The sequence below is a fragment of the Zootoca vivipara genome, chromosome 11 (assembly GCF_963506605.1).
Source record: "Zootoca vivipara chromosome 11, rZooViv1.1, whole genome shotgun sequence".
NCBI lineage: Eukaryota > Metazoa > Chordata > Lepidosauria > Squamata > Lacertidae > Zootoca > Zootoca vivipara.
In genome coordinates this window covers 48,423,140-48,449,668 of record NC_083286.1, presented here as the reverse complement: position 1 = coordinate 48,449,668, position 26,529 = coordinate 48,423,140, and the positions used below count along the sequence as shown (strand labels likewise).

The window sequence follows — 26,529 nt, the reverse complement described above, 5'->3', positions numbered from 1 at the left end:
AGGAGGAGGCGGAGGAGGAGGAGGAAGACTCTGGAGGCGCCGGAAAGAGAAAGATGGAGGGGGGCGGGCGGAGAGGAAGTTAAATCGGTCAGTTAGTCGGCGGCTCAGAGGCGGTGGAGGTAAACTCTGAGGTAAACTCTTCCTCCTGCCAGCCCTCTGGAAGGGTGAGCGTGTTTTTGTCTCTGTATCCTCTGTTGGAGTCGATTTTTAAAACTTTTTTTTTACTGGTGGAGAGCGCCTCACTGGGAAGGTTTTCTGAAGGAAAGCGAATATGCAGCATACTCTTCTTTTTTTGGACGAACGCAGGGCATTTTTGCACCTGAGGCATACCCCAAAATGGCGCCCCCATTCTCTCACCCCAGGATCTACATCAGGGGGTAGAAAGAGCTACATCGGGATCTGCGGGTCCTGCCGCCTGAGGCGCTTGCCTCATTTTACCTCATGGGTGGGCTGGCCCCGAATTAATAATGTCGTGGAGATCTGCTGCCCCTGCGGATCCTGCCGCTTGAGGCAGTCGCCACACCTTGCCTCCTCGGTGGGCTGGCCCTGCACACACCACATTGCTCAAGGGGCACAAGTCAATTCACTGCATAAAAATGCTTCTTGAATGCTCACCTCTGAGAGTTTGCGCATCCTGTATTGTCCTCCTCTTGGGCCCCGCTTCTGTGATCATGTTGTTTCAGCCCCAGTGTTGTGGTTGACTGTTTTAGCCCCTGTGATTTCCATCAAATTATTATTGTGCTGGTCTCGCACATGTTTACTGTGGGTTGAGTGGCCAAGTTCGCTAACCCATATTTCTTTCCTTCTCCCACAGGTGCAGTCATCAGCCATCATACTCTACCTCTTTCTCCAACCCGCTGCTTTACTATCTCCATTACATCACTCCTCCTACTCTACATTGGCTCTATTGCTTACACCAGGGGTCCCCAGACTACGGCCCGGGGGCCGGATGCGGCCCAATTGGCCTGCCAATCCGGCCCGCGACGACGCACGACGCCCGCTCTTACGGCACGCAGCGCGGCAGCGCTCTTCCGGGTCGGGAAAAAAGTGCCGAAAATCCTTTGTGCGCATGCGTATGGACCTCTCCCGACCCGGAAGAGGTCATTTCTGGTGCACTTCCGGGTCGGGGGAGGCCCATACGCATGCGCACAACGGATTTTTGGCGCTTTTCCCACCCTGGAAGCGCGCCGCTGCGCACGGGCGCGCACTCCCCCGCCCGCCGGCCCGCACAAGCGCGCGCTCCCCCGTCCTCCGGCCCGCCGCGCGATCGGCGCGGTGGGAACCGGCCCAAACGCCGGTAAGTCTGGGGACCCCTGGCTTACACAGTCTCTGCTATAAGCTCTCTTTATCTGTAAAGGGAGGGGCCCTACTCAGTTGGTGTCTTAACTCCCAGTTCCTTTGATGTCTTAATGATCCATTACCCCAAGTGATCACCTCATGCAGGAGGTTATTCCTGACAGTACGTTTCCGAGCACAATTCAAAGTGTTGGTGCTGACCTTTAAAGCCCTAAGTGGCCTCAGCCCAGTATACCTGAAGGAGCCTCTCCACCCCCATCCTTCTGCCCGGACATTGAGGTCCAGTACCGAGGGGCTTCTGGCGGTTCCCTCGTTGCGAGAAGCCAAGTGGTGCCCGCCCTGTGGAACGCCCTCCCATCAGATGTCAGAGAAAAACAGCTACCAGATTTTTAGAAGACATCTGAAGGCAGCCCTGTTTAGGGAGGCTTTTAATGTTTAATCGATTATTTTATTTCATTTTTCTGTTGGAAGCCGCCCAGAGTGGCTGGGGAAACCCAGCCAGATGGGTGTGGTATAAATAATAATAATAATTATTATTATTATTATTATTATTAGGTTTTGACATTTGCTGATTCCAGAGGATTAGATGCACAGGTCGAGCACAGTTTTAATGCTAAGTCTTAGTTAAATTCTAACATTAGCTTGATTCGGGAATTTTAGGGGAAGTCTAGCACCCACAACTCCTGAAAATATATGTGTGCGTGTGTGTGTGCATGACACACACAGAAAGGAAATGCAGGCAGTCACACAGCCGTCTTGAAGAAGCTGTCAAAAGAGAGATTATGCTGGTACAGTATTTGTATGGTTAGTCACTAACTGAGCAACCCTAACCAGGCAGATGCATTCCTGGCTACCAAGGCAAATATCACCTCCTAGTCTGAGACACCTTTGTTCATGTCAGCAGTCTATTCATGTTAGTGTTGCAGTGTTAAGAGTAGCTAATTCATACATCTATTTTTATTAGCTTTTTCTTCTTCAGAGAAGCTGTGTTACATGGCTCCAACCTTTAAAAAGGTTTCTTAAGTATGCACCTCCAGTGGAGGCTTTCTGTGATCTATAAGCAAGTAAACTGCATCAGGGACTGTTTCCCATGTCCAAGTAAGTGTCTATACGTATCAGCACATGGAGTTTCTAATATAGATGTGCCATTAACCAGCCATGTTCTCTTCTAAGGTACTCCACACTGTTTCTCCCTCCAGGAGACATTCAGCATCCTGTAGCCACTGATAATTGCCTCATTAGGACTGTCGCCTCATTTTCTTTCCTAAATATTCCTAAATAATTATTCTCTCTTTTTTTATTTATCTTTCTTTTTCCTTCTTTCTCCTTTTCTTCTGGATCCATGTTTTTATTTTACTTAGATAATTTTTTTTAGTCTGGATAAATATATATATCTGATAATCTTTATATTTCTCTTTATAAACTCTAATAAAAAAATTCAAAGAAAGGAATAGAATCCTATACAGCACCAAAGGCAGCCCTAAGTGCTTGAGTGCCTGTTCTTTTTATTTAAGCTGGAAATGTTGCAGCACATCCTTAGACACTCTGCTGCAGGTACCATAGAAAATATACCCTGCTGTGTTTATGATAGAAAACTGGAATTATTGGGCCAGATAGCTGTCAAAAACCTGTGTGACTGCTATTATCCAAAAAAATAAAATAATTACTCTTAGGACCGGTTCACATTGCTCCATAAATGTGATACCCTTAATGATGCATATAGATACTTTAGGGAACTGTGATTGACTGAAGTTCCTTGTTGAATGTACACTTAATAGCACACATGGTTTTGCCTTTGCGTAGGTGAAATGGCCCTGCCGTTTTTTGCGATGGAAGTCTAATGTTATAAAAAGAGTGCATGAATATGTCAGTACAGTATATCTTGTCTTTATGGCATTTGACCACAATGCCTTCACTGTGTTTTCCTATTAATATGCATAAATAATAGTCCAGAACTCTGGAGTGCAGATGGCACAAACAGAATGCTCCTGTAAAAGTACCGTTGAAGTTTTCACACAAAGTGATTAAGCATGAAGAATAAATTGCTAATCAGAAAATGGCAGTGTTGGGGATCCAGTTTCAAGCTGAATGAACCTATATTTATGAAATGACAGGATAGGCAGCAATGGCAATTCCAAAGAAGGCATATAATTATACACTCATTAACATGCATTAGTATGATTTCAATCAAACAGTGCAAAATTACAGTGAACCAGAGGAGGGTTTAATAATGCCAAGCACAAAAAAACTTCTTAAAGTACATTCACATGTACTTTTTCAAGGAGTGCCCCCACACGAACAGTAAAGTACTTAATAACACCAAGCACACTTTAGGGGTCCAAACATTTTCTTACCTCATCCCTGTAATCCTTAAAATAAATCTGCAAGGTAAACTGGCATTATCCCCATGTTGCAAATGGAAGACTGAAGCAGAGACAAAATTGTGACTTGCTGAAGATCACTTAGTTTACTGTTGAGAAAATTGACTGGCATCTTACAGATACCTGGGGCAGAAATCCTTGTAACCTGCTGCAAATTTCTCTGCAGCAAATATATTTAACAGCATTTTATTACTTAAAGCAGTTTAATCCCACTCTTTATTCAAATAGGTTCCTAGGGCAGCTCATAATATAAAAACCACAACCAACAAGGAAAATAGGTATTGGCTGAGGGAGGAAAAAAGCAAGTTCAGGTTCTTAAAAGTAGTAGTTCTTAAAATTGCAGTGTGTTACCAGATAAAAACCCATTATCTTCTGTACATATTCATGGACCTTCTAATCTGGCGACCATTACTAGTGATGATTGCACACCACAGATGTTACTGCTTAATTGGGAAAATTACCCCAAAACTTAAATCAGTAATTATCTTGATAATCTTTCTCATGTAGAGGAACCAACAATGTTCACACAAACTGATGTGATTGAAATATTTACACAACATGACAATCCATTGCTGCTAATGGGAATGAGCCTAATAGCAGCATAACATGTTTTTTGGGGTGTGTGCATGTGTGATGTCTATGTCAGAAACAAAACAATCAACATAACAAGATGGACATAAAAGCAAAATGTAAGTGTAGCCATTATTATTAACAGGACATACCTGTATATTCCGGCGTATAAGACGACCCCCAACTTTTCCAGTTAAAATATAGCATTTGGGATATACTCGCAGAATAAGAAATACGACATGGCGTATAAGACGACCCCCAACTTTTGAGAAGATTTTCCTGGGTTAAAAAGTAGTCTTATACGCAGGAATATAAAGTATATATCACATCCAGGAATACATCGTCATCACAATGCATGTTTATGACATAACGTATTCAGTGTTCATAGTCCAGACATATGGTCTAATTTCCACTTCTTAAACATATTAGCCAAACCAATGTATCCCTTCAAAACAACATCTGAGAAAGGGGAATTGGGAGGGGGGCTGGGGGGGCTCGCAGTTAATATATGAAAGGAACTCAGCATTATTTTTGTCTGAACCATGACAGGGATAAAAAGGTTAAGCTTCCCCTGCCCATGTTCTGCTGTCCTGATGAAAATTGGGGGAAGGAGCTTTGCCTGCTATTAAGTTTTACAAAACAGGTGTAGTTTGCAACACATGTTTAGCACCATGTGTTCAGCTATTCGATGGGATACCCAGTACTTACACAGTCTCCCCCACATAACATTTTATTTTGAGCATGTGATCCGGAATCTGTTTACTTAGGAAAAGACACTGAACTCAGCAGGACTGAGTTAAAAAAAGCATTGTCCTGCTACCCTCCCAGGATTCTGAAAACAGGATAAAACCCCTCCCACACTAGATCACATTGGCAGGTACAAGAAAATGCAATATGCAATTCTTGCTGCTTTCAGCTGTAAGGTTTACATGCAGTTTCACACTGGTGATACGTGTGAAACAGTAATACACTATGATTGCAGTGTGACCTGTTGGGATACAGAACCCAATATATAATCCCATTTAGAGTGGAGAATTTGCCCTCTAAATTAACACTTAAATAGGCTTCAATTCAGTCATACCTATCCATTGGGTGGAGAAGGACAATGTATTTACCCAACACATTCCCTTTGAAAAGCAAATCTGAATTTTAAAACCTAGCAGAAGATTTATGATTTAATTCAGATTAACATAATCAGATTAACATAATTACCAGCAGTTCCTGGACAAACAGAATTTGCACACTCTTTTATCTACATTCTGCATAGATCAAAGTGACTCTCAACTTCAAACACAATTTATCCTTTGAAGTTAGCCAGTGAAGTATGTGCTTATAATATGGATATACCTGCTAAGAGATAACTGGTTTCTGCATTGCTGTATCCCCCCTTCGCCATTGCACCACTGTAACAGAACTTTTAGGGGTCCTGCTTCAACCTCTCCATTCATGAAGGTCTTGGTCGCTCTCTTTTTCTCTCACCCACACATCTACCTTATGAAAATACCCAGAATCACAGACAGCAAAACTTGGCACATGAAAGTTAAAAAGGCACCTCCACAATATTGCAACTTGCTGCATAGTTCCCAGGGTATGGTCTGAAAGCACACGAGGTGCTACATTGCTGGTGTGGGTCAGGTTATTTATTGATTTCTATCCAACCTTTTCTCCAAGCTCAAGATGCTATACAAGCTTCTCCCTTTATCCATTTTATTCTCACAACCACCCTGTGAAGTAGGTCAGGGTGTGTGTGTGGAGGTCAATGTGGGAGCATGATCTGAAAACTCCCCTTTTAATTGCCAAATGCATGCCCTAAATCATGGGTCGGCAAACTAAGGCCTGTGGGCCGGATCAGGCCCAATTGCCGTCTAGATCCTGCCTGCGGACGGTCCGTGAATCGCCATGTGGATCGCCAGCACGCACGTTCTTTCCTTCACACAGCGACACTTTTTCCCTCAGAGTCGGAGCAATCTTGTCCCACGCCAGGTGCTGTTGACAGCAGGAGTTGGCTCGCCCGCCTGCCCGCCTCAGCAGGGCGGCGCTATGAAGGGGGCATGTGACGCTAGCTACTGCTGCGTTTACCTCCTGCTTCTCCTCCCTCTCCCTCAGTCCGCCCTTGCTTCCTTCTCCGCACCGCTTCCATGAGTGCTTTCTCCCTCCCTCCCTCCCTCCCTCCCTCCCTCCCTCCCTCCCTCCTTCATTTCTTCCATGGCATTCAGGCGGGTTATTGTGGTGGCTGCGGCCGCTGCTTGTGGGTGGCTCTGTCTTCTCCACGGTGCCTCTCAGGAAGCAGCACCAGCTGCTGGTGGTGGATAAAAGCTCCGGCGACACCCCGGTTCCCCTACCTCCGTCTGCGATTCCTCTGCTGCTGCTTCTGTCTTCACCACCCAACACAGCCTCCTACCCCACCACGGTACCTCACTGGCTGGAGAAGCCCAACTGTGGCTATTGGGACAACAACTGGGACAGGTAAAGCCAAGGCATAGGCAAACTCATCCTCCAGATATTTTGGGACTACAACTCCCACCATCCCTAGCTAACAGGACCAGTAGTCAGGGATGATGGGAATTGTAGTCTCAAAACATCTGGAGGGCCGAGTTTGCCTATGCCTGGGTAAAGCAAAACATCTTCAGGCCTCTCTGTGGGTGGGCAAAAATCGTTCATTTCCCCCCAAAATATAGTCCGCCCCCCCCACAAGGTCTGGGGGACAGTGGACCGGCCCCCTGCTGCAAAAGTTTGCTGACCCTTGCCCTAAATGCAAGAGATAGGGATAAATATGTAATAAAATAAATACTGTAGGTTTGCAACTAAATCTATAAATTGACTAGGTTTTTAGGCAGTATCCTGACCTTAAGAGTTTATGCACCCTGGTGTGCTAGGGACACACTTTCCCATTGTGACAGTTGCTGGGAAGTAGTATTGTCACTAACATCTTCAAAATAAAATGTTAAAAAGGAGCTTGAGAAGGGAATCTAGCAAGTAATATAAGCGCCATCTGATGATATGATCTCTCTCCAAAAGAAGGCTGTGTGCTTCCATTGTTATTTGTTGAAGTACACACAAAGTCTTCTGCAGCCCAGCCAAACAAATTGGTACATTTTCATCACCCTTTTCCTTTCCATGAAGGCATTCATGAGATAAGGAAATCTCTAGCACAGCAGTTCAAACTTTCACCCATGCACGCCTTGAAAATTGCCCAGGGTCATGGCAGACCACTTTCTGCCTGTTATAGCAACTGTAATGCACTGTGGCAGCTCGTACATGCTGTTGGTTTTTAATTATATTTCTATTCCTTTTATTTCCTATGTTGTATTTTATTGCATTGCAATTTGCATGACATAGAACTAACATTGGAAGTGTCCTTCACATGGACCACCTCAATGAAGCTTTCAGGCCATTAGTGGTCTGTGGACCACAATCTGGGAACCCCAGCTCTAGCAAAAGAACCTTAAAAAGAATGGCAATTTCTCTTCTACAGCTTATTGCACGGTAAAATCTCTGGAAAGAAGCACCATTTGCTACTTTTCCGTAGCAAGTGAGATTTGCTTAAAATTCTCCCATCTTTGTGGAGATATAATTCTTAAGTTATGAGGCTGCTAATTTTGTACTGGCTTTGTGCCTTCAAGTACATCGGGGAGAAGGGATCCAACAGAATGTGGCTAGAAAACAGAAAGGCACTGGGTCGGAAGATCCTAGCAAATGCTGAGTACAGGCAGGCACTGTGCCGAAGCCAAGACAGAGCTTCCTGTCCTTAAAATAAGGTCTGCCTTCTGAAGAGCTACTGTTAAAACGTTTGCAAGCCTTCAAGTATCCCTCCCCCTCCCTGCAAATCTTTAAGAGGAAAAGCCACTTCAGACATGAAACACAAGAACAGGAAGCAGAAGCTGCTTGTGCTTCCTGTTCCCTTTTCCATCTCTATTGCATTTGAACTTTGTTTCCCCATGCATATGACATAGAATCATAGAGTTGGAAGAGACCACAAGGGCCATCCAGTCCAACCCCCTGCCAAGCAGGAAACACCATCAAAGCATTCTTGACATATGCCTGTCAAGCCTCTGCTTAAAGACCTCCAAAGGAGGAGACTCCACCACACTCCTTGGTAGCAAATTCCACTGCCGAACAGCTCTTACTGTCAGGAAGTTCTTCCTAATGTTTAGGTGGAATCTTCTTTTTTGAAGTTTGAATCCATTGCTCCGTGTCCGCTTCTCTGGAGCAGCAGAAAACAATCTTTCTCCCTCCTCCATATGACATCCTTTCATATATTTGAACATGGCTATCATATCACCTGGGAGTAGACTGTGCAACTCTTTAGGATATAAGCGGAAAACTGCCCTCAAATGGGGCAAGGGAGCAGGAATCACAAGACCAAACATCTTCCAAAGTCCTATCAGTCCAAGAAACCCAAGTACTTCAGCTTCTTGCTGTTGCCAATATATATATTTATTTATACCCCACCTTTCCCCTGTGACAGGACTCAAGGCCGCTTACATATGAAAATGAGAACCACCAAAAACATAGGTGGTTGTTTAGGTTTAGTTTCCTCCCATGTGACATAGACTCAGAAGAGGTTACAATAAATATATATTCCAAACTAAGCCAATCCACCTCAGCTTTTACAAAATCAGCTCTTACTTCATGTCAATATAACAGGAGGCTGGTGAGTTAGGTCTTGTAACACTGTACTTAAAGTGACCTTTATTTCCAAATCCTTATTTCTATTGATACGAGTTGGGGGTGCCCAATTTACTAAATCTATGAATTTAGGGAAATGTTAGAATTTAATGAATCTTTGGAGAGTTAAAAGAAGTCACTCTTAATACCTGGATTCCGCTTCCTGTGTTCATGAGATCCCCATAGCAGAGAACAAAGACTGAGATGACATAAGCAAAGCAGAGACTTGTGTGACAGCCGGCAAATGGGCAGAGCTCTGCCCTGAGCCAGTTACAAAGTAGAGTAGAATTTAAAATTTCAGTGGTGGTGCTGTGACCTAGAGAGAAAAAGTGGCTGTCCGTTGAATGCAGCAAGCTACAAAGTCAAAGCCATGGCTGGCCAATTGAAAAGTCCTGCTGGTTGGGAGCAAACACCTCAACAGAAAAACCTCCCAACAAACACCTTTTCTTCAGAAAGGGAGGGTACTAGCAGCCCCATTGCTGAGCAGAGGCTGCAGGAGCTTTTCCTTCCCTGATGTAAAGAGGTGGGGGACATGCTTCCAGTGCCCCCCCCAGCCTTCCTTCAAATGGTAGGTCCAGATTTCTGCAAGCTGCTGGGATGGTCCCCACTCACTTCTGCAGCTTCCACGTTAGGAGGCCTTGGTCTCATTTTTGCTCATCATCCAGTTGGTGTGACTAGTAGGACAGTGGCACAAGACACATTATAAATATTCGGGAGCAAGCTAGAAAATAAAAAGGATTTGAAGCAGATGTCTGCTAAGCTGATTACTGTGGCTGTGTTGAAAAGTTCTTTTCAATTGTTGTGGCTTTTAAACATCGTTTCATAGTACTGTGTGCATTAGCTGTTCTGTGCTCCTGTTCAGAAGAAGGGCAGAGTACAAAAATGAAATAATAAATCATGGTTGCCTGGCGGAAGTGCCACATGTGACTGTTGAGGCCTGTAGATCAGGGGACCTGGGCTGCCAGCATAGAACAAATTGTGGTCCAACATCTGGAAGGCTACAGGCTCTCCATCCCTGCTGTACATGGCGGTGGGTTACATGCATTCAAAGGTATGACTACGTATAAGGCAAGTTTTGTATGGATCTGCACTTCTGCTGTTGATTATCAGGAATTCTGAAACCAATGGTAAGGTTACTGCTTCCATTAGTACCGTAAAACACTAGAGCCAGGGTTTCTCCAAATTGTGTCTCCAGCTGTTTCTAAACTACAACTCCCATCATCCCTAGTTATCAGGATCAGTGGCCGAGGGTGATGGGAATTGTAGTCCAAAAACTGCTGGAGACCCAAGTTGGGAAAACCCTGTACTAGATGATGCAAACAGCTTAATAATTGAGATTGACAAAGACACTTTTCAAGTTAAAATAGTAAAAGTACACTTTATTAAACAAATACATTTGTCCAAATAGTCCATTAAAGTAAACAGGAAGAGGGTTTTTTCTTCCTTTAGTACTATTAACACTAAGCTTGTATTCAGTGTAAAACTGGGAGGTATAAAACAGAATACCAGAAAATTCAGATAGTGAATTAAATGTTTCCATCCACAGTGGTGTGTTCTGATCGTATCAATACCATACTCATTCCTATTAGAGTGGAGCAGTTCCATAAGCCATTATAAAAATCCCTCCATATCCATGAGTTTCCTATATACACAATATTTGACAGCTTAAATATAAATACATTTCCACGACCAATATATTACAACTGTATAGCTGTCAAAGGAAATGCTTTTTAAAAAAACAACCTTTCCATCGTTAGTGTTTTTCACCCAAAGTGAACTCAAAATCATAATCAAGTAGCTATAAAATGTACAGCCTGTACTAATTGGAGAGAAACTCCTGTATAAATGCTAAATAAATTTGAAGAAACAATGTGCAATGCTAGCTTTCGGAAGGCTCATATACAAATAGAATTATTGTGTTTTAAGAATACTGAAAGCTCAAGGAGCTTACAGTAGCAAAATGCATAAGGCAACATAGATTCTGAGGTTTCCATTTGGCATTCATCTATACCAGGGTAGCTCTAAGTGACTCTCCAGATGTTGTCTACAACTCCCATCATCCACAGCTTAGGCTGATGAGATTTGGACTCCAGTGACATCTGGAGAGCCACAGGCTAGCTACCCTGATTTACACCAATTCATTATCCACTCTTTTGGAAGTCTAATCTTAACTCCCAATACAACTTAAAAAAACAAGCAGGTATAGCACACTGGGATATACTCCAAGGAAATGCTTTAAAATTGTACCTAGAATCTCATTGGGCTAGTACAATAACCACTTGTGCACTGTCATATCCATGAAGCTCCAGCCCTCCAAGGAAGGAAGGGATTGAGAGCCAATTCTATCTTGTGGGCTACTTCTGGATTTATGTACATTAAGACTTTACCCTCTTGACTTCTCAAAGCCTCTATTTCAGAGTTGAATTATCTGCTTGGTATAGGCAGACAAAACTTAATAAGCAGTTTTCATATGGCTTTTATAACTGAGGTACTGTTGTGACAAAATCCAGCAATTCAACTCCAATGCAGGAACTTTACGTTCATAGCTAGCTTTAATGTCATGTTTATATAAAATAGTAGTACTGGATGGCAAATAAAGTTTCAAAGCTGAATATAGCTCTTTAGTTGCCTTTCCTAAAGTAAGGACTTGTGATTCAGTGCAAGCTACTGGCGCTAGTGGGGAAGATCAACATGAGCACCCTATGCAATCTGGAAGAAAAGTCTGGCTTATTGCAGTCTTTTAAGTTCTACACCATCCTGTACTTGATAGTGTGTGTTCCATACGTCACGCACCAAGGCAGCAGGATAATAACATGATGGAAACAAAAGACTGGCACAAGAGATTGTTACCTTAAGTTAGTGAAAACTAAAACACTTATTAAGATACAACAATGAACTATTATTCTGCAATCATGATGATCAGAACAAGTAGGATGAATGAGAGAAACACCTAGTATTTCTCTAGTTGGGAGTTTTAAAAAAGCAGGTATGAACCTGTCAAGTTCATTAAAAACAAACAAAACATGGCACCTGATTCTTAGAAACGCTGGGGGGTGTCATTCATACAGCACATGTTTTTCTATGCATTATAAGATGTGCCTTACCTGGCTAGGACATTTTTTAATTCTGGTGGATATTTCTGAGACCACCACCCCTTCATGTTCCAACAAGTAGTTTATTATGATTTTGAGAGTGCCCCAACACCTTAACTCTTTCCATGATTGAGCAACTAATTTGTATTTTACTTTATTTTTCAACTGGGCCCTATGCAACACAGATATGTATCTCCCATGCTTATGGAAAGAACTAATTAAAATGCTTGATCAAAACTCGAGTAGAAAATATTGCCGGTGCTCAAGTGAGGAAATCTTCATATGCTAAAAGCTTCATTGGGCAGAAGGGAAAGCCACGGTCAGGAAACCAATTTTATGTTTGGAGAGAAGTGTTCCAGTACTTTCATTTCTGTTTGTGAGCATAAGCCTCACATCAAACACCCCCTAAATCAACATACTCATCATCTCTCCTAGCCAAGTCCTCATCTTCCAAATCTTTCCTGGTGCTTGTAGGTAATACTGGTTTGAGGGAATGTCTTTGAAGCCCAGCAAATGGAAATAAAGAAGACAGGCGAGCAGGATTTCTCTGGAAGGGAGACTCTGCTGCAGCGCCCTCCTCTGAGATAATCTGGCTGTGTTCTTCCATTTGCTTCTGCAAACCTTGCACATCCTCCATCACATTCAAGACTTTTGTTGCAGTGGCAACTGTCCCACCACTAGGCAGCTGAGCTTCAGGGATCCATCGCAAATATCTCTGCGCCCACACTTTGATTTCTGGTCCATCTAAGCGTGGCAGCAGGATTCCATGGAGATCAGCAGGTTTGGAATGCCAACTCTCATAAAATTCTCTGGAGGTATTATGCAGTTCGTCAGCAGATGTTATCAGCCTGCAGATCCTTTTGCCAAGGAGGTTTTTTATTAACTGGTCCGTTTCTTCCTTAAAAAACCCTCTTTTAGGGGACGGTTTAGTTTGTGTCAATGGTAAGGAAAGCTGCCGTTGATGCTTTTTGTAAAAAAAAAAAAAAAGACGAACATAGGCAATAGTTTAGTTTAAGACAGATTTAAGTATTTAAGTTACATTTTAACAGCTATCATAGCCTACATCTTACCAGTGTTTTGATAATAAAAAAAAACAGCTAAGCAGCTATAACACAGCACATTACTCAGTCAGGTAAGAAAGTTGCTGAGAATATTAACCATCTCTTCTCAACTGAGATAGTGTTTTGAGAGAGAAATGAAATTAGAATTAAATTTAGTCAACCAACAAAAACATTTAATGGGTCAGTAAGTCAAGACACTGCCCCATAATTAGCCACATCTTTGAAAGTTTTTACAAGTTATTGAAAAACTGCCTAAATCTGCTCAGCAAAACAGTTGTCGTTCAAAAAAGGATTATATCCTTTCCCATCAAATTGTGAAAGAATTCACCTAGCATGCTTAAGACTGCAAATCCCTTAAAAGGTAAAGGTACTCCTGACCGTTAGTCGCAGACGACTCTGGAGTTGTGCGCTCATCTCGCTCTATAGGCCTTGGTTCTCAAATGAAAAAATATTTGACGGCACATACAAAATATACTGATGTATACTTTTTAATTAAATAACTGTTTGCATTTTAAGTTTTTTTGTTATGGGTTAATTTCAAAATTAATCCCAAAGACCAGAAAATGACATGTGATTCAGTAATCATATGTTAACACTATTTTACTTAGCTTTATATGGTCAACTCATAGCAATCAATTAAGGCAGCAAATCATGGCAATGATCGAAATATCTGACGCTGAAAATAATGCAGCAAGATAAGCTGTAAACCTTGCTTTTGATATTGGCACTGAGAAAACTATTTGCAGAAATCCACATGTTCTACCTTAACTGAACAGTGAGTGACACAAGTCATCAGCCACTGTTTATTTATGTAAGGCAGAAAAATGATAGTTTTGAGGATAAGAGTTGGACACCTTACCTTGAATCCTGTAGGTTTTTTCTGACTCTTTTCTTGTTTTGGCTTCTCAGCATAAAGAGGATTATTCAGCAAGGCTTGTGCCTCAGGTTCAAACTGCACAGACCAGTCCCAAACTTGAAGATAACTAAGTTTGATGCCTTCTGTATTAAGGGTTCCTCCATACTATCAAAGAAAAACAGAGGAGAATTAGAATGGCGATGAATGTATTTCTAATAAGCCTCAGTTCACACTAGCTCTTTACTGCAAGTAACATCTTTACTTCAGCAATTTCAGCTCCCCCAACCGCCTCTCTGGTCTGCGTAGACTTGGCAGGATTTGAACATATTTCTTAACATGGCATTGTGTAACTTCACAGTACCAAGCATATCTGTACACCTATTCTAGCCACACAGAACATCCACTTGATCCAGGGCATGGTCTGAAGGCATATGACATAGTCATGGGTAATAATAATAATAATAATAATAATAATAGTAATAATAATAATTTATAATTTATATCCCACCCATCTGGCTTGGTTTCCCCAGCTCCTCTGGGCGGCTTCCAACAAAATATTAAAATACAATGGTCTGTTAAACATTAAAAGCTTCCCTTTCATTTAAAGTTAAGCAGCTCTGGTCAGTCAGGATGGGAGACTACCTTGGAATCCCATGCTAACTCAAATAATGTGAGAAGGAAAAGGGTGGATATGTACAAAATAAATTCTTCAGCCATTGGTTTTTAAAGGCTTCAGTGGTAATATTGCACTCCTCAAGTATAACCTTCCTCCAAAGAAGGACTCAGTTAGATTTTAATTCTTTTGAAACTGTGGCAGAGGAACAACTTTCAAGGTATATTGTTCACATCCATCCTTGAGAAGTGACACTCTCAGGATTCCTATAGCTCATGAAGGCACTGAAGGAGTGAATGGGGGTCCTCCTCTGGGTAGGATCGAAGGTAGTTTGCTTCAATCATACTGACGTCTCTGCAATACAAGACAGATACTAGACTGTGTCTGCACAGACTCCAACACTTTAGTTCTCTTTTTTATATGAAGAGTAACCTTCATGGCTGCAAAGAGGGTTGAAAGTATGTGAGCAATGTCTGGCGAGGTATCAGAAACCAGAGAATGGGTGAAAAGGTTTCCAGCAGAAAGCGGCAGTGATTCAGCACGCTGCACAACTCCATATACCATTTTTAGAATGGGTTATACACAGAAACAAACAAATACACTTGCATTCGTACATTATAAAAGCAAGGCTTTTATTGGCACTTGATTGTACTGCTCTCATAAATCCAAAGAGAATTCAGCTACACCAAGACAACCCATCTGTAATTCCCCACAGCCCCCAGTGTTCATACCGTGGTAGTGTCTCTTTGATGCGGAGAATTGAAGAAGAAGGTGCTAAATATTGGTATGTACAGACTATCTGACAAGACAGTTAGGTAAGTCTCTGTAAACTCAAAGGCTGGTGAATACTGTTGAACCAACTGCCATACACAATCCAAGAACAACAAGAAAAGTGGTGCCTAAAAGGAAAAACAAGCAAGACATGCGATAGATTACATGGGGTATGTGATGCACTGAGTTCACCAAGACTGAACCTACCCAAGGGGGTATTCCATTTGATACCCTTTCCTCATTGACCTTTGTCAATGAGGGGATGAGTTATTTTTTAAATACCCATTTTTGAAGAGTTTCTAAAGGCCACGTTACATAAGCCGGCTCCTTATTTAGGGCTCTTAAGGTACAGAGTTCCACTATACTGTACTATCATTTTTGCTAAAGTCCAAATTAAGTTACTTCAAAAACATACTAAGTTGTTACAGTTGAATAGCTGAATGCAGTATTTCCATTATGGTTTTCAGCCTTCCCCCTTTAATACCATCCTAGAGGATATGGTTTTGCTCAACGACTTCAAGAATTTAATTTTGTCATACCTCCTCTCTATCAGTTTGCCTCAGATGGTTACACCGATCCAGGAAAGCATGTCCTCCCATGATCCATTCTTTTTGAATCAGACTCTGAAATCCCAGCTTAGTTCTGCAGTGTGCATCCATCATAACTTGAACCAGGCAGGAGATTACACAACACAGGTCAGAAGCATTCTCTTCTGAAGAGTAAAAAAGAAATGGAAAAATTTGAGACATGACAAATCCTTTTATAAACACTTGAACTATATAAATTGCGTAAATTAACAGTTCCTACTCAAAACCTGGTGCCTACAAGGAAGTATTGGCCACTTCAGGATTCTTGACAAATGGGGTTTACTGAACCCCCCCCCCCAACTCCGCACCTTTCTAATAAGAGACCTTTTACAACAAACTGACCAAGAATAGCATAGTGTAGCATAGTGTGACTAGATGTAGTAGTAGTGACCAAAGAACAGGCGCTCCACACACGTGAAAATCACATAAGTGGGGAGCACCCTTTATGTGTCCTGTCTGCTGATCTCTTCCCCAATCCAAATAAAAATACTGTACCCAAAATATCCACAACTGGAACTGGAACTCTGGGGGCAGCTGGAGGCTGGAAGACATGCGGAAAAGTGGTGCTGCACTACCCCACACATCAGCTGTTAGGCGAGGAGGCTGAGCAGCTCCTCACGAGCCACATGGACTCTCCAGTCTCTTCTCCACCTTCACTGAAGTTGGCTCCGGGAAGGGTCTCCTCACGAGCCACATGGACTCTCCAGTTCTCTCCATCCATTTCCCGGTATAAATCAAATTATTTATTCCCCATCACTGCCCATATACATGGGTTGCACATGAGTTGATCATGCATAAGTGGAAGGATCCCTGTATTGCTTTCTCAGAAACAGAGTACTTTGGGTGAAATTTCATATTCACTAGAACAAATTTCAGATGCTTCCCTTTCATTCTTGATTATGTCAACTAGGGATATAGATTCCCAAAGCAGCACACAGAAACTATTTCACAGTGGTCAAGGCAAACCCCAGCACCACAGATCACAGTAAGATTTCATAACACAAAGCTGAAGAACCTCGTACAAGATACTAAATGCTGCATGTGGAAAGAACACGACTGTGTGCAGGATGCAGGATTGAAGAGGCAAGTTTGGAAAGATTGCATAACGTTTTCACCAAAGAGAAAGCTACTTAAAAGTAGCCAGTTTTGAGCTTGATGAGTGTAGGGGTGGGTGAATCAGTCTATTTCTGGCCTGTGTCAGTATTTCATGTGTTCATACATAAGTCTGTTCTAGCCTGTTTGTGAAATAATCCAAAGTTTAAGTGTGCTAAATATGTATTTAAATACATATTTTATCTCAATGCATGCATTTCTAAATACGTTTTATCCCAAAGTGGGCATTTTACTGCAATCTTTAAGCCAATAACTGTTGCAAAATTCAGAGAAGAGTGATAATTACGTCAATGCACTTAATTGTTGGGGAGTTGGTTTGCTTAAAAATGTAGACAGGATGAATGTTCCCAGCCCTAGCTGAATGGCACAATTACCCATTAGCCACAGTGCTAAATGCCAGCCTCCCTAATCTACCCATCTGTAGGCTAGCCAACAGTACTCTACTCACAGGTGGAGAAAAATGGGACAGCAGAAAACAGGGTCTTCACTGAAAGAAGGAAAATAAGGAGATGAGACAGAGGGAAGATGCAGGTGTCCAGCCAAAATAAATCTCAGAGTAATATGCTAAAGTGATTTTTCCAACTAAGCCCACATTTCAGGATGTAAGGTTACTTAGTAAAAAGCCGCAGTAAAGACCCCAAAGGCATGCATACATCTATCAAAGATTTACAGACCCAACTTCTACAAGGGTGCTTATTCTGTTTCCTCTAAAAGTAGTTACACCAATGATTTTCAACCAGTGTGCCATAGCACCCTAGGGTGTCTTGAATGATGGTCAGGGGTGCCGCGGGCAACAATGGCCTCTGTCCCTCTTTCCTTTCCCCCCTCCTCTGGTGCCCTCTTGCATCTCTGCCTCCCAAAGGCTTGTGTGGCTGTTTGTTGCAGTAGCCCTGACTACAAGCTTCTCAGGCGAATGGTACCTCTGGGAGGCAACTCTCTTTGGGGCAGGGAGGGCAGCTCAGAGATCAGGGGCAGCAGCAGCGGCTGTTCAGAGGAGTCCCATGGAGAGTGAAGAGAAGAGAAGGATGAGGAAACACTCCACAAGGGAGGGTGTTTGAAAAAGGGTGAGAGACTGCCAGAGCCCCCACGGGGTGCCAGAGAGAGAGTGTAGTTGGTCAAGGCAGCCATGGAATCAAAAAGGTTTAAAACCTCCGAGTTACACTACTATCAGGAAATGAAGCATCAACCCAATGAAAGTCCAGTGACCACTTACAGAGAGGGCTTGTCCCATTTTTTCAGGGCATGACATATATACCTCAAATTATTGGTACAAAAATCTTCCAGGGAAGAACAGATAAAATATGAGGAAACTAAGGCAAGTAGTGTTTCCCCATAAACCATAATTTCACTCAACATGGTTTGTAGAGCTAGAGCAAACTTGGATCCCTAAGAAGCACCATTTTATTTATCCAGGGGCTGCAGGTGGGCTTTTCAGTGGAAAGGACTGGCCAGCAGCAGTGGGGCAGCACTGCTCAACCTGCCTCCGAAATACTGAGCGTCACTGCTGGTTCCCGAAATGGGAGAGGAGAAAAAAGCTCAGCACAGTTGAGGAGCCAGTTCAATACTCCTGCCACCAGACTGTGCTGAGCTCCTTCACCTTGCAGCTCTCCCTCTCAGGAACTGGCAGCAACAGTTCAGGAGGCAGTGGAGCAATGTTGCTCTGCCTGCACAGTTCTCGCCACCTGCCACGAGGCTGAAAACTGCAGACTCTGTAGAACAATGTGACCCTGATCTCACGAACTGCTACATGGAAAACCACCTTTGAACCTGAGAAGTAAAAAAAATCCTACAGGGATTTTTGCATGCAAGCTCTTTAGTATAGTTCAAGGAGTGCTTAATTCTGCTTTACATGTTACACTTTAATGTAAATGAACTGGTGAGAAATAGTAAGACCTACAACTCAATCCTATGCATGTTTAGTCAAAACATAAACCTTACCGAGTTGAATGATTATAGGATTGCCCTAAGGCATTTAGTGAATCAAAGCTCGCTCTTTGAAATCTTAGCTGCTTAATAAATGACTCATTCCAGCAAGACTCTAGGAAAAGAAAATCCTTCCAGTAGCACCTTAGAGACCAAGTTTGTTATTGGTATGAGCTTTCATGTGCATGCACACTTCTTCAGATACACAAATGAAGTATTTGTTTCGACTATGGCAGACCAACACAGCTACCGTGTTTCCCCTTTTTTAAGACACCGTATTATAACTTTTTTTCTCAAAAAAACACAGGGTGTCTTATTTTCGGTGGGGTGTCTTTTTTAAAAAAAATTACCTGTCATCTAGCCCAAATTCTACCATCAAGTTACCCCAATGCAGATGCAGTGTCTGATGAGAGGGGAAAGAGACGGAGAAGGAGGGAGGGAGAGAAGTCCTAGAGCAACCCCCCAGCCCTCCGGATGCTGCAGTCGCCCTCCCACCCAGTCCCCTGATTTCTGCCGATCCGGAGGCCACAGGCTCAGGCTCTCCGCCCGGCCCGGCAAGGCGCTCTAAGTACTTGGCGTTGCGGAGCGCTCGGCGCGCTCCATGCTGCAGCCGCCAGTTTCAGGCAGCGGGGAGGCAGGCCTCCTTGGCCGGGCCAGGCGGAGGCTGCTGGCTCAGGCGCTCCGCCCGGCCCGACAGAGCGCTCCAAGCGCTCGGTGCTCTGGAGCGCTCCACGCTGCAGCTGCCGATTCTGGGTGGCGGGGAGGCAGGTCTCCTCGGCTCGGCCAGGCGGAGGCCGCTGGCTTAGGTGCTCCGCCCGGCCGGCGCTCCAAGTGTTCGGCGCTCCAAGCGCTCGGCGCTGCAGCCGTCGGTTCTGGGCAGCGGGGAGGCAGGTCTCCTCGGCGGGGCCAGGCGGAGGCCGCTGGCTCAGGCACTCCGCCCGGCCCGACAGAGCGCTCCAAGCGCTCGGTGCGCTCCACGCTGCAGCTGCCGGTTCTGGGTGGCGGGGAGGCAGGTCTCCTCGGCTGGGCCAGGCGGAGGCCGCTGGCTGGGGTGGTCGCCCAGCCCGGCAGGGCGCTCCAACCGTTTGGTGCTGCGGATAACTTGGCACGCTCCACGCTGCAGCCGCCGGTTCTGGCTCCAGGCACCGAGCCGTCAGGCCTCCTGCTGCTGCCGCAGCCGACGTTCTGAGTCCCGCTGGCTGGCTGGGGCGCTCGGCGGTCTCGCTCCGCAGGGCATGGAGGTATGCCTTATTTTCGGGGTATGTCTTATATTTCGCAAATGTGTAAAAATCCTGCCATGGCTTACTTTATGATTACGTCTTAAAAAAGGGGAAACACGGTACCTACCTGTATCTAGGAAAAGAGCTGGCAAAGACCATGAATGGTAGATATAGGCTAGTGGAAAACACTTCTGCATGTGTGACCTCAGGCACACAAATTTTCAGACTTTTCTACCTAGTGCAGCCCCTCCCACACCCCTTAAAATGCACCTTTGGGGGTTATGATACAAAAGAGATAGGGGTATCAGTGAGAATCAACTACCTTGCCTCACAAAAGCAAAAGCACTTTTCAATAGCCCAAAGCCATCTCTGAAAACAACCAATGGCCTCTTGGTCACTTACCAGAGTTTGTATCACGCCATGGAAACATGCATTTCCTCCCTACCATTAATTCCTTCTGTCTAAACTAGACTTGAGATATACTGCCACAGACATTATGCTCAGTCAACATTAATAGGAACAAAATAAAAAAAATTCCTTCCAGTAGCACCTTAGAGACCAACTATGTTTGTCATTGGTATGAGCTTTTGTGTGCATGCACACTTCTTCAGATATATGCACACGTCAGACCAACATGGCTACCTACCTGCAACTAGAACATTAATAGGAGTTAGGGTTGTGGTTTGAATTGTGTGTCACGAGACTTATGAATTAGCAGTTGTTCCACCTGGCTGCAGCAAAGGGGAGGAAAGGCAGCAGGCCATCTACAATCCCTTGGCTTAGGGTAATTGCCAAAGCCCTTCCTTACACAGAACCAGCTCCTTCAGTAGCCATACCACCTGGCCAGACATTTAATGCAACAAAAATACTGCCAGAGTTTGTTCTTCATTTTTATCCCATCTCTTTTGCATCAAGTTTATTACATTATAAGCCAGCAGGCGAGGACTGTTTTCTTAACCTTGTACAATATCCAGAAATCCTAGGAGTTTAATAAATAATCTAACCGTCAAAACAACTGAATCAACTTCTAGAAAAGATTACCAAACATAAGCAAACTTGTAATGCACTGTGTTGTAAAGCTTTATACAAAGTGTGTCATTCCAATGTGAAATACACTCTCCTCCCACAAGGATCTGCAAAATCAGCACATGCACTGTGGAAATTAAGCATTTTGCATGCCCATTTGACAGCCCATGCTAGGTACTTCAAAGTAAACTTCAACTACAATGCCCATAGAATAAGCTGCAAGCACCAAAACAATTGGTTGTGAACAACTATTTTGGGAAGTGAGCATACAGTGGAACCTCAGTTTACGAACACAATTGGTTCCAGAAGTCTGTTCATAAACCGAAGTGTTCGTAAACCGAAGTGAACTTTCCCATTGAAAGTAATGGGAAGTTGATTAATCCGTTCTTTGCTCCGATGCCTTCGCGGAGGCCGGGGAGCGTTTCCGCGACTGGGCTGCAGCCGCGAAAGTGGTCCCCGGCCTCCGCAAAGGCATCGGAGCGAAGCCCCAGCCTCCGGAAGGCATCGGAGCCGGGACTTCGCTCCGATGCCTTCCGGAGGCCGGGGAGCGTTTCCGCGACTGGGCTGTGCAGCCGCGAAAGCGATCCCCGGCTTCCAGTTGCCGAGGACTGCTTTCGCGGCTGCACAGCCCAGTCGCAGAAACGCTCCCCGGCCTCCGCAAAGGCATAGGAGCGAAGTCCCGGCTCCGATGCCTTCCGGAGGCTGGGGCTTCGCTCTGATGCCTTTGCGGAGGCCGGGGACCGCTTTCGCGGCTGCAGCCCAGTCGCGGAAACGCTCCCCGGCCTCCGCAAAGGCATCGGAGCGAAGCCCCAGCCTCCCCAAAGGTATCAGACGCTCCGATGCCTTTGGGGAGGTTTGGACTTTGCTCCGATGCCTTCGGGGAGGCCGGGCCTTCGCTGCGGGCCTCCAGGAGGCATCGGAGCGAAGGCCCGGCCTCCCCAAAGGCATCGGAATGCTCAGTAGACCTCCGGCACATCGGTTTACTAACTTCCGGGTTAGGATAGTTCGTAAACCGAAAGTTCATAAACCGAGGTGTTCGTAAACCGAGGTACCACTGTACTCTGGGCTCCCTCTGAGACTATTTTGATCTGTTCTCTTTTGGTGGGGAGGAAGTCGCCATGAGATCTTCAAACTGCTTATAGCAAATTAATGCCCAAGCACCTACAGTGGAGCTTCACGAGAAGACCTGCAAATAAATCTGGGTGCCATCCAAAGCTAAGGTTTTTGTTTTATTAATTTCAACAAGAAACCATCTACCACTGAAGTCAGTGGTCCTTCAATTCTCAGCTTTGGCTTGATTGTGCTCCAAAGCATACTGCAGAGTAAGGCTCAAAAGCCCTCACTTACGATCTTCTGAATACATTTAACATATAAAGTATACTCAGCTGTAGACCTTAAATTATTGAACTCTTCCTCTTTGAATAATCCCCTTGCCAGCCAAGGCTATGTGTCAGGTGTCAACTAGAGAAGGGACTGTAACAGCAGCATAGCTACTGTCCAACCCTACAACTTGTAATAATTCCAGGGCAACTCTAAATATAGAATGCAGTTCATGAAATTCAACTCCTTTCTTCACATATGTTTGAGAACTACTCTATAATTCAGCTACTTAGAAGCAGAGCAGCTATGTGGAAGGCACACTGGAAAGAAGGATGTACACAACTTACCTATAAGGAGAACATTAGTATTCTCTGCTTCTAGCAAATCAATAATCTCTACCGCTTTCCCCAGAAATCTCCTAGAACATGAATACAATGCTTTAGCACAACTGACGAGCATCTCCCACATCTGCACCCATTTTGGCTGATTCCAGACACAATAAACAGGCCCTATAGCAGATTTTTCTCACCACAATGGAACAGAATTAAACATTTTTAAAAAGAGGAATAAAGAGCATTTTTCCATTTTTCTAACATCCTTCTAAAAAGGGCTACAGACTTACATACCAGACTGGTATATCAGTACCCCTTATTTCCTACACTAAACCAATAACCTCATGTCTCCTGTTGAATTGGCCTGACTTAATCAATCCACCTTTATAGCTTAGTGAAACAAGCTGTGTTCACAACAAATGCTATTTTTAACATTGATACAGTTAGTATTTTAGCCAAACACGCCTGTATTATTTAGGTTTTGGCAATATATGTGTCAATTCTATCCAGATACGCTTTTCAAAAATAACAATTCTTTATATTTGATGTAGTTTTATTAGATGTTACTAACATTTTGTTTGCCAATAGTAAACACATTACTAACATTATTAAAGAAGATCCAGCGCATTTGGTGCATACGAGTTATCAAGCCTTTTCATTAAGTTGGCTATTTTGTAGAATGTAGTCTTGTTTTTCTTTGATAAAGGAGGGAAAAAATTCTAACCTGTCTGCTTCAAAGGAAATACTGGGTATAAATCCTTTGAGCACCCCTCACTTTTTCATTTGGGAAGCTCACATCACTTTGCTGCCCAATTCTAGCCTTGCTGATTCAGGCGATAATGATTTAATTAGAGTTTCTCAGCTCTGCATCAATGATCAATATTTTAGATTTGTAATGCTAGTATTTTACAAAGTTTTTATGCTTTCTTTCCTGTAATAAGTAAAGGAAATGTGTTTGTTATGTGCCTGAAGACTCATCCTTGAAAACTAAAATTATGTGTTCTAATATGAAAGGGGACCAACTCTGACCCTTAATGCTGCTGTAGAGGGAATTGAGGTGGAAACATTAACTGTCAGACTCTGCTACATGAATGGAACAAAATTGTCACATTAACTTAAATGGAAGGCCTTATGATATGAAGTCCATAAAGTCATGGTGTTATTGTTTGATCTTATACAGGTGATTACATCTTGGAGCAAATTCAGATTAAGTTTGGCATTGCTAGCTTATTACGGCATTAACTTTTTAAGATGCACTACAGTTGAAGCAGGGTTTCACCAACCTTACGATTTCTAGCCAATTTGTACTCTCCAATAATGAAAACCATTTCACATCAGTATCCCAGAAGTCTGTACTATTATCTGTAAAAAGAAGAGAAATTGTTTTTAGTTATTTCTGGTGGCAACTCAAGTACTTTACATCAATAGAACAGAAGATTTCAAAAGGCACAATGATATTTGAGATATGTATTGACTGTTACGTTTGCACCCGCTGGAAAAAACATGAAGCAGAGCAGTAAGTCATCAGTACAATAGAGCAGCTCAAACGAATAGGTAGTAGAGCACTGGAACCAAATGTCTCACACTGACAGCAAGTGGAAAGTTATCACAGAAACTCCTTGAACTCAAGAGGGATAGGATGGAACAAGGAGAGAACAGAATGGAAAAACATATGGTGGTCAGTAGTATCAGAAGCAGAAGATAGGTGTAAGTGTAGTGAAGTTAGACGTGGCTATCTTTTGTAAAGTGCTATTTTTTATGGTTCTTAGTGCTGTAGAACTGTTGATCCCTGGGCTTTACACATACTACACGAGTTCACACATTTGCAAACAGCTAACTCCTCTCAGCACTTCCTTCATGTATCAGAAAAGCAGCATACAAGTTTAGTTACAAATTTCAAATGGGGACTTCTTCAGCCAGTGGGGTGGTTACTAGAGAAAAAGCTTTTTTTTTTTTTGCTTTAAGCAAGTCTAGATAGGATATTCTTCTATAGTGCCCTCAATATAGTTTCCACTTACCTATTAGAAACAGCTGTTTAAATCTGGTGTATGCAATTTGGATCTCTTGCAGAGATGGAAGACTACTTGACAGGACATCAACTTTCATGGCTTCATAAGGAGGGTTATCAAGTGTCTTATACATACTGAAGAACATTTTAAAACTTATGATTAAAATGGCTTAATAGCGACAATTTTAAAATTAAAAAGCAAGGAAGTTTACAATCCAATTTCTTACATGTCAATTTCCTAGGGTTCAGAGTATAAGATCAGCTATGACATGAGTGGCAAAGACAAGTCAGCAAGAACACAGTTTTTATGCAATTACTTTGGTAAAACAACAACAACACAGCCTTATTGATTGGTTTTTTTCACTCTAGAACTGGGGTAAAGAACCTGTGGTCCTCAATAAGATGTTGTGCTACAACTTCCATCACCCCTGACCGTCAGCGGTGCTGGTTGGGGCTGATGGGTGGTTGTACTCCAACAGCACCTGGAGGGCCACAAGTTACCTATTTCAGTTCTAGATAGGAGCAACAATGCTAGATTTACTTGAGCTCTTCTACTTCTAATTTTTATAATGGCACTGGTGTTTTATATGTTTATATGTTGGGACCCAGGTGGTGCTGTGGGTTAAACCACAGAGTCTAGGGCTTGCTGATCAGAAGGTCGGCGGTTCGAATCCCTGCAACGGGGTGAGCTCCCGTTGCTCGGTCCCAGTTCCTGCCCACCTAGCAGTTTGAAAGCACATCAAAGTGCAAGTAGATAAATAGGGACCGCTCCGGGGGGAAGGTAAACGGCGTTTCCATGCACTGCTCTGGTTCGCCAGAAGCAGCTTTGTCATGCTGGCCACATGACCCGGAAGCTGTCTGCGGACAAACGCCGGCTCCCTCGGCCTATAGAGCGAGATGAGCGCCGCAACCCCAGAGTCGGACACGACTGGACCTGATGGTCAGGGGGCCCTTTACCTTATGTTTATAACAGGCATAGGCAACCTTGGCTCTCCAGATGTTTTGGAACTACAACTCCCATGATCCCTAACCACTGGCCCTGTTAGCTAGGGATCATGGGAGTTGTAGTTCCAAAACATCTGGAGAGCCAAGGTTGCCTATGCCTGGTTTATAATCTTCCTCCTCCAAAAGCTCCAGGGATGCTTACAGAACCAATGGTGAAGACAAAGTGATACAGGCTTTGTTTGTTTATTTAGACCTGTACTTCCAGACAAGCCCCATAGCTGCTGGCAGTCAGATGCTCACTGCTCTTTGGGAATTTCATCACTGTGCTTTAGGTTAGCAAGTGCATTATTTTCTTTTGTCCAGGATGCATTGAAGAATGTATAAACAACAACATTAACAGCCATTTATGGCAAACAATCACTTGTACTGCATAAGTCAGTCAACATTAAGGGGGGGACCTGCAGTTCACATCCCCCTTGTGGTAATCGCACAATGAACATAGTCATAGCCAAATGTTTGTAAAATGCATATAAAGTAGGAGTGGAATAAAGCCTGATGAGAAGATCCTCACTGACACCTAAAAATGGAAGAAGCTACTGACTCCTCTAAGAAGCTTTTCTGTGTTTGTAGAGCGTTGTCATCTTGTTCTTTGGGCAGAGTATACATCTTGAGGAGAGCAGCAGCATTGTGGCAAGACCAACACCAAATCTGCAACACATGTTTATTCTCATCAGTAAATATTACCCA

At 43.5% G+C, this 26,529-nt stretch overlaps 1 protein-coding gene across 1 annotated transcript in view; it reads right to left on the bottom strand.

The window, feature by feature from the left end:
- Window positions 1–10,273: 10,273 nt before the first annotated feature.
- Window positions 10,274–26,529, bottom strand: part of MTMR12 (myotubularin related protein 12) — a 39,601-nt gene continuing 23,345 nt past the window's right edge. Inside the window, exons 9-16 of the mRNA XM_035100356.2 lie at window positions 26,384–26,490; window positions 24,848–24,972; window positions 24,113–24,191; window positions 22,845–22,915; window positions 15,848–16,020; window positions 15,269–15,436; window positions 13,928–14,089; window positions 10,274–12,971 (exon numbers count right to left, since the gene is read on the bottom strand). Coding sequence (XP_034956247.2) covers window positions 12,402–12,971; window positions 13,928–14,089; window positions 15,269–15,436; window positions 15,848–16,020; window positions 22,845–22,915; window positions 24,113–24,191; window positions 24,848–24,972; window positions 26,384–26,490 — 1,455 coding nt within the window. The 3' untranslated portion in view covers window positions 10,274–12,401. The remainder of the gene's footprint in view (window positions 12,972–13,927; window positions 14,090–15,268; window positions 15,437–15,847; window positions 16,021–22,844; window positions 22,916–24,112; window positions 24,192–24,847; window positions 24,973–26,383; window positions 26,491–26,529) is intronic.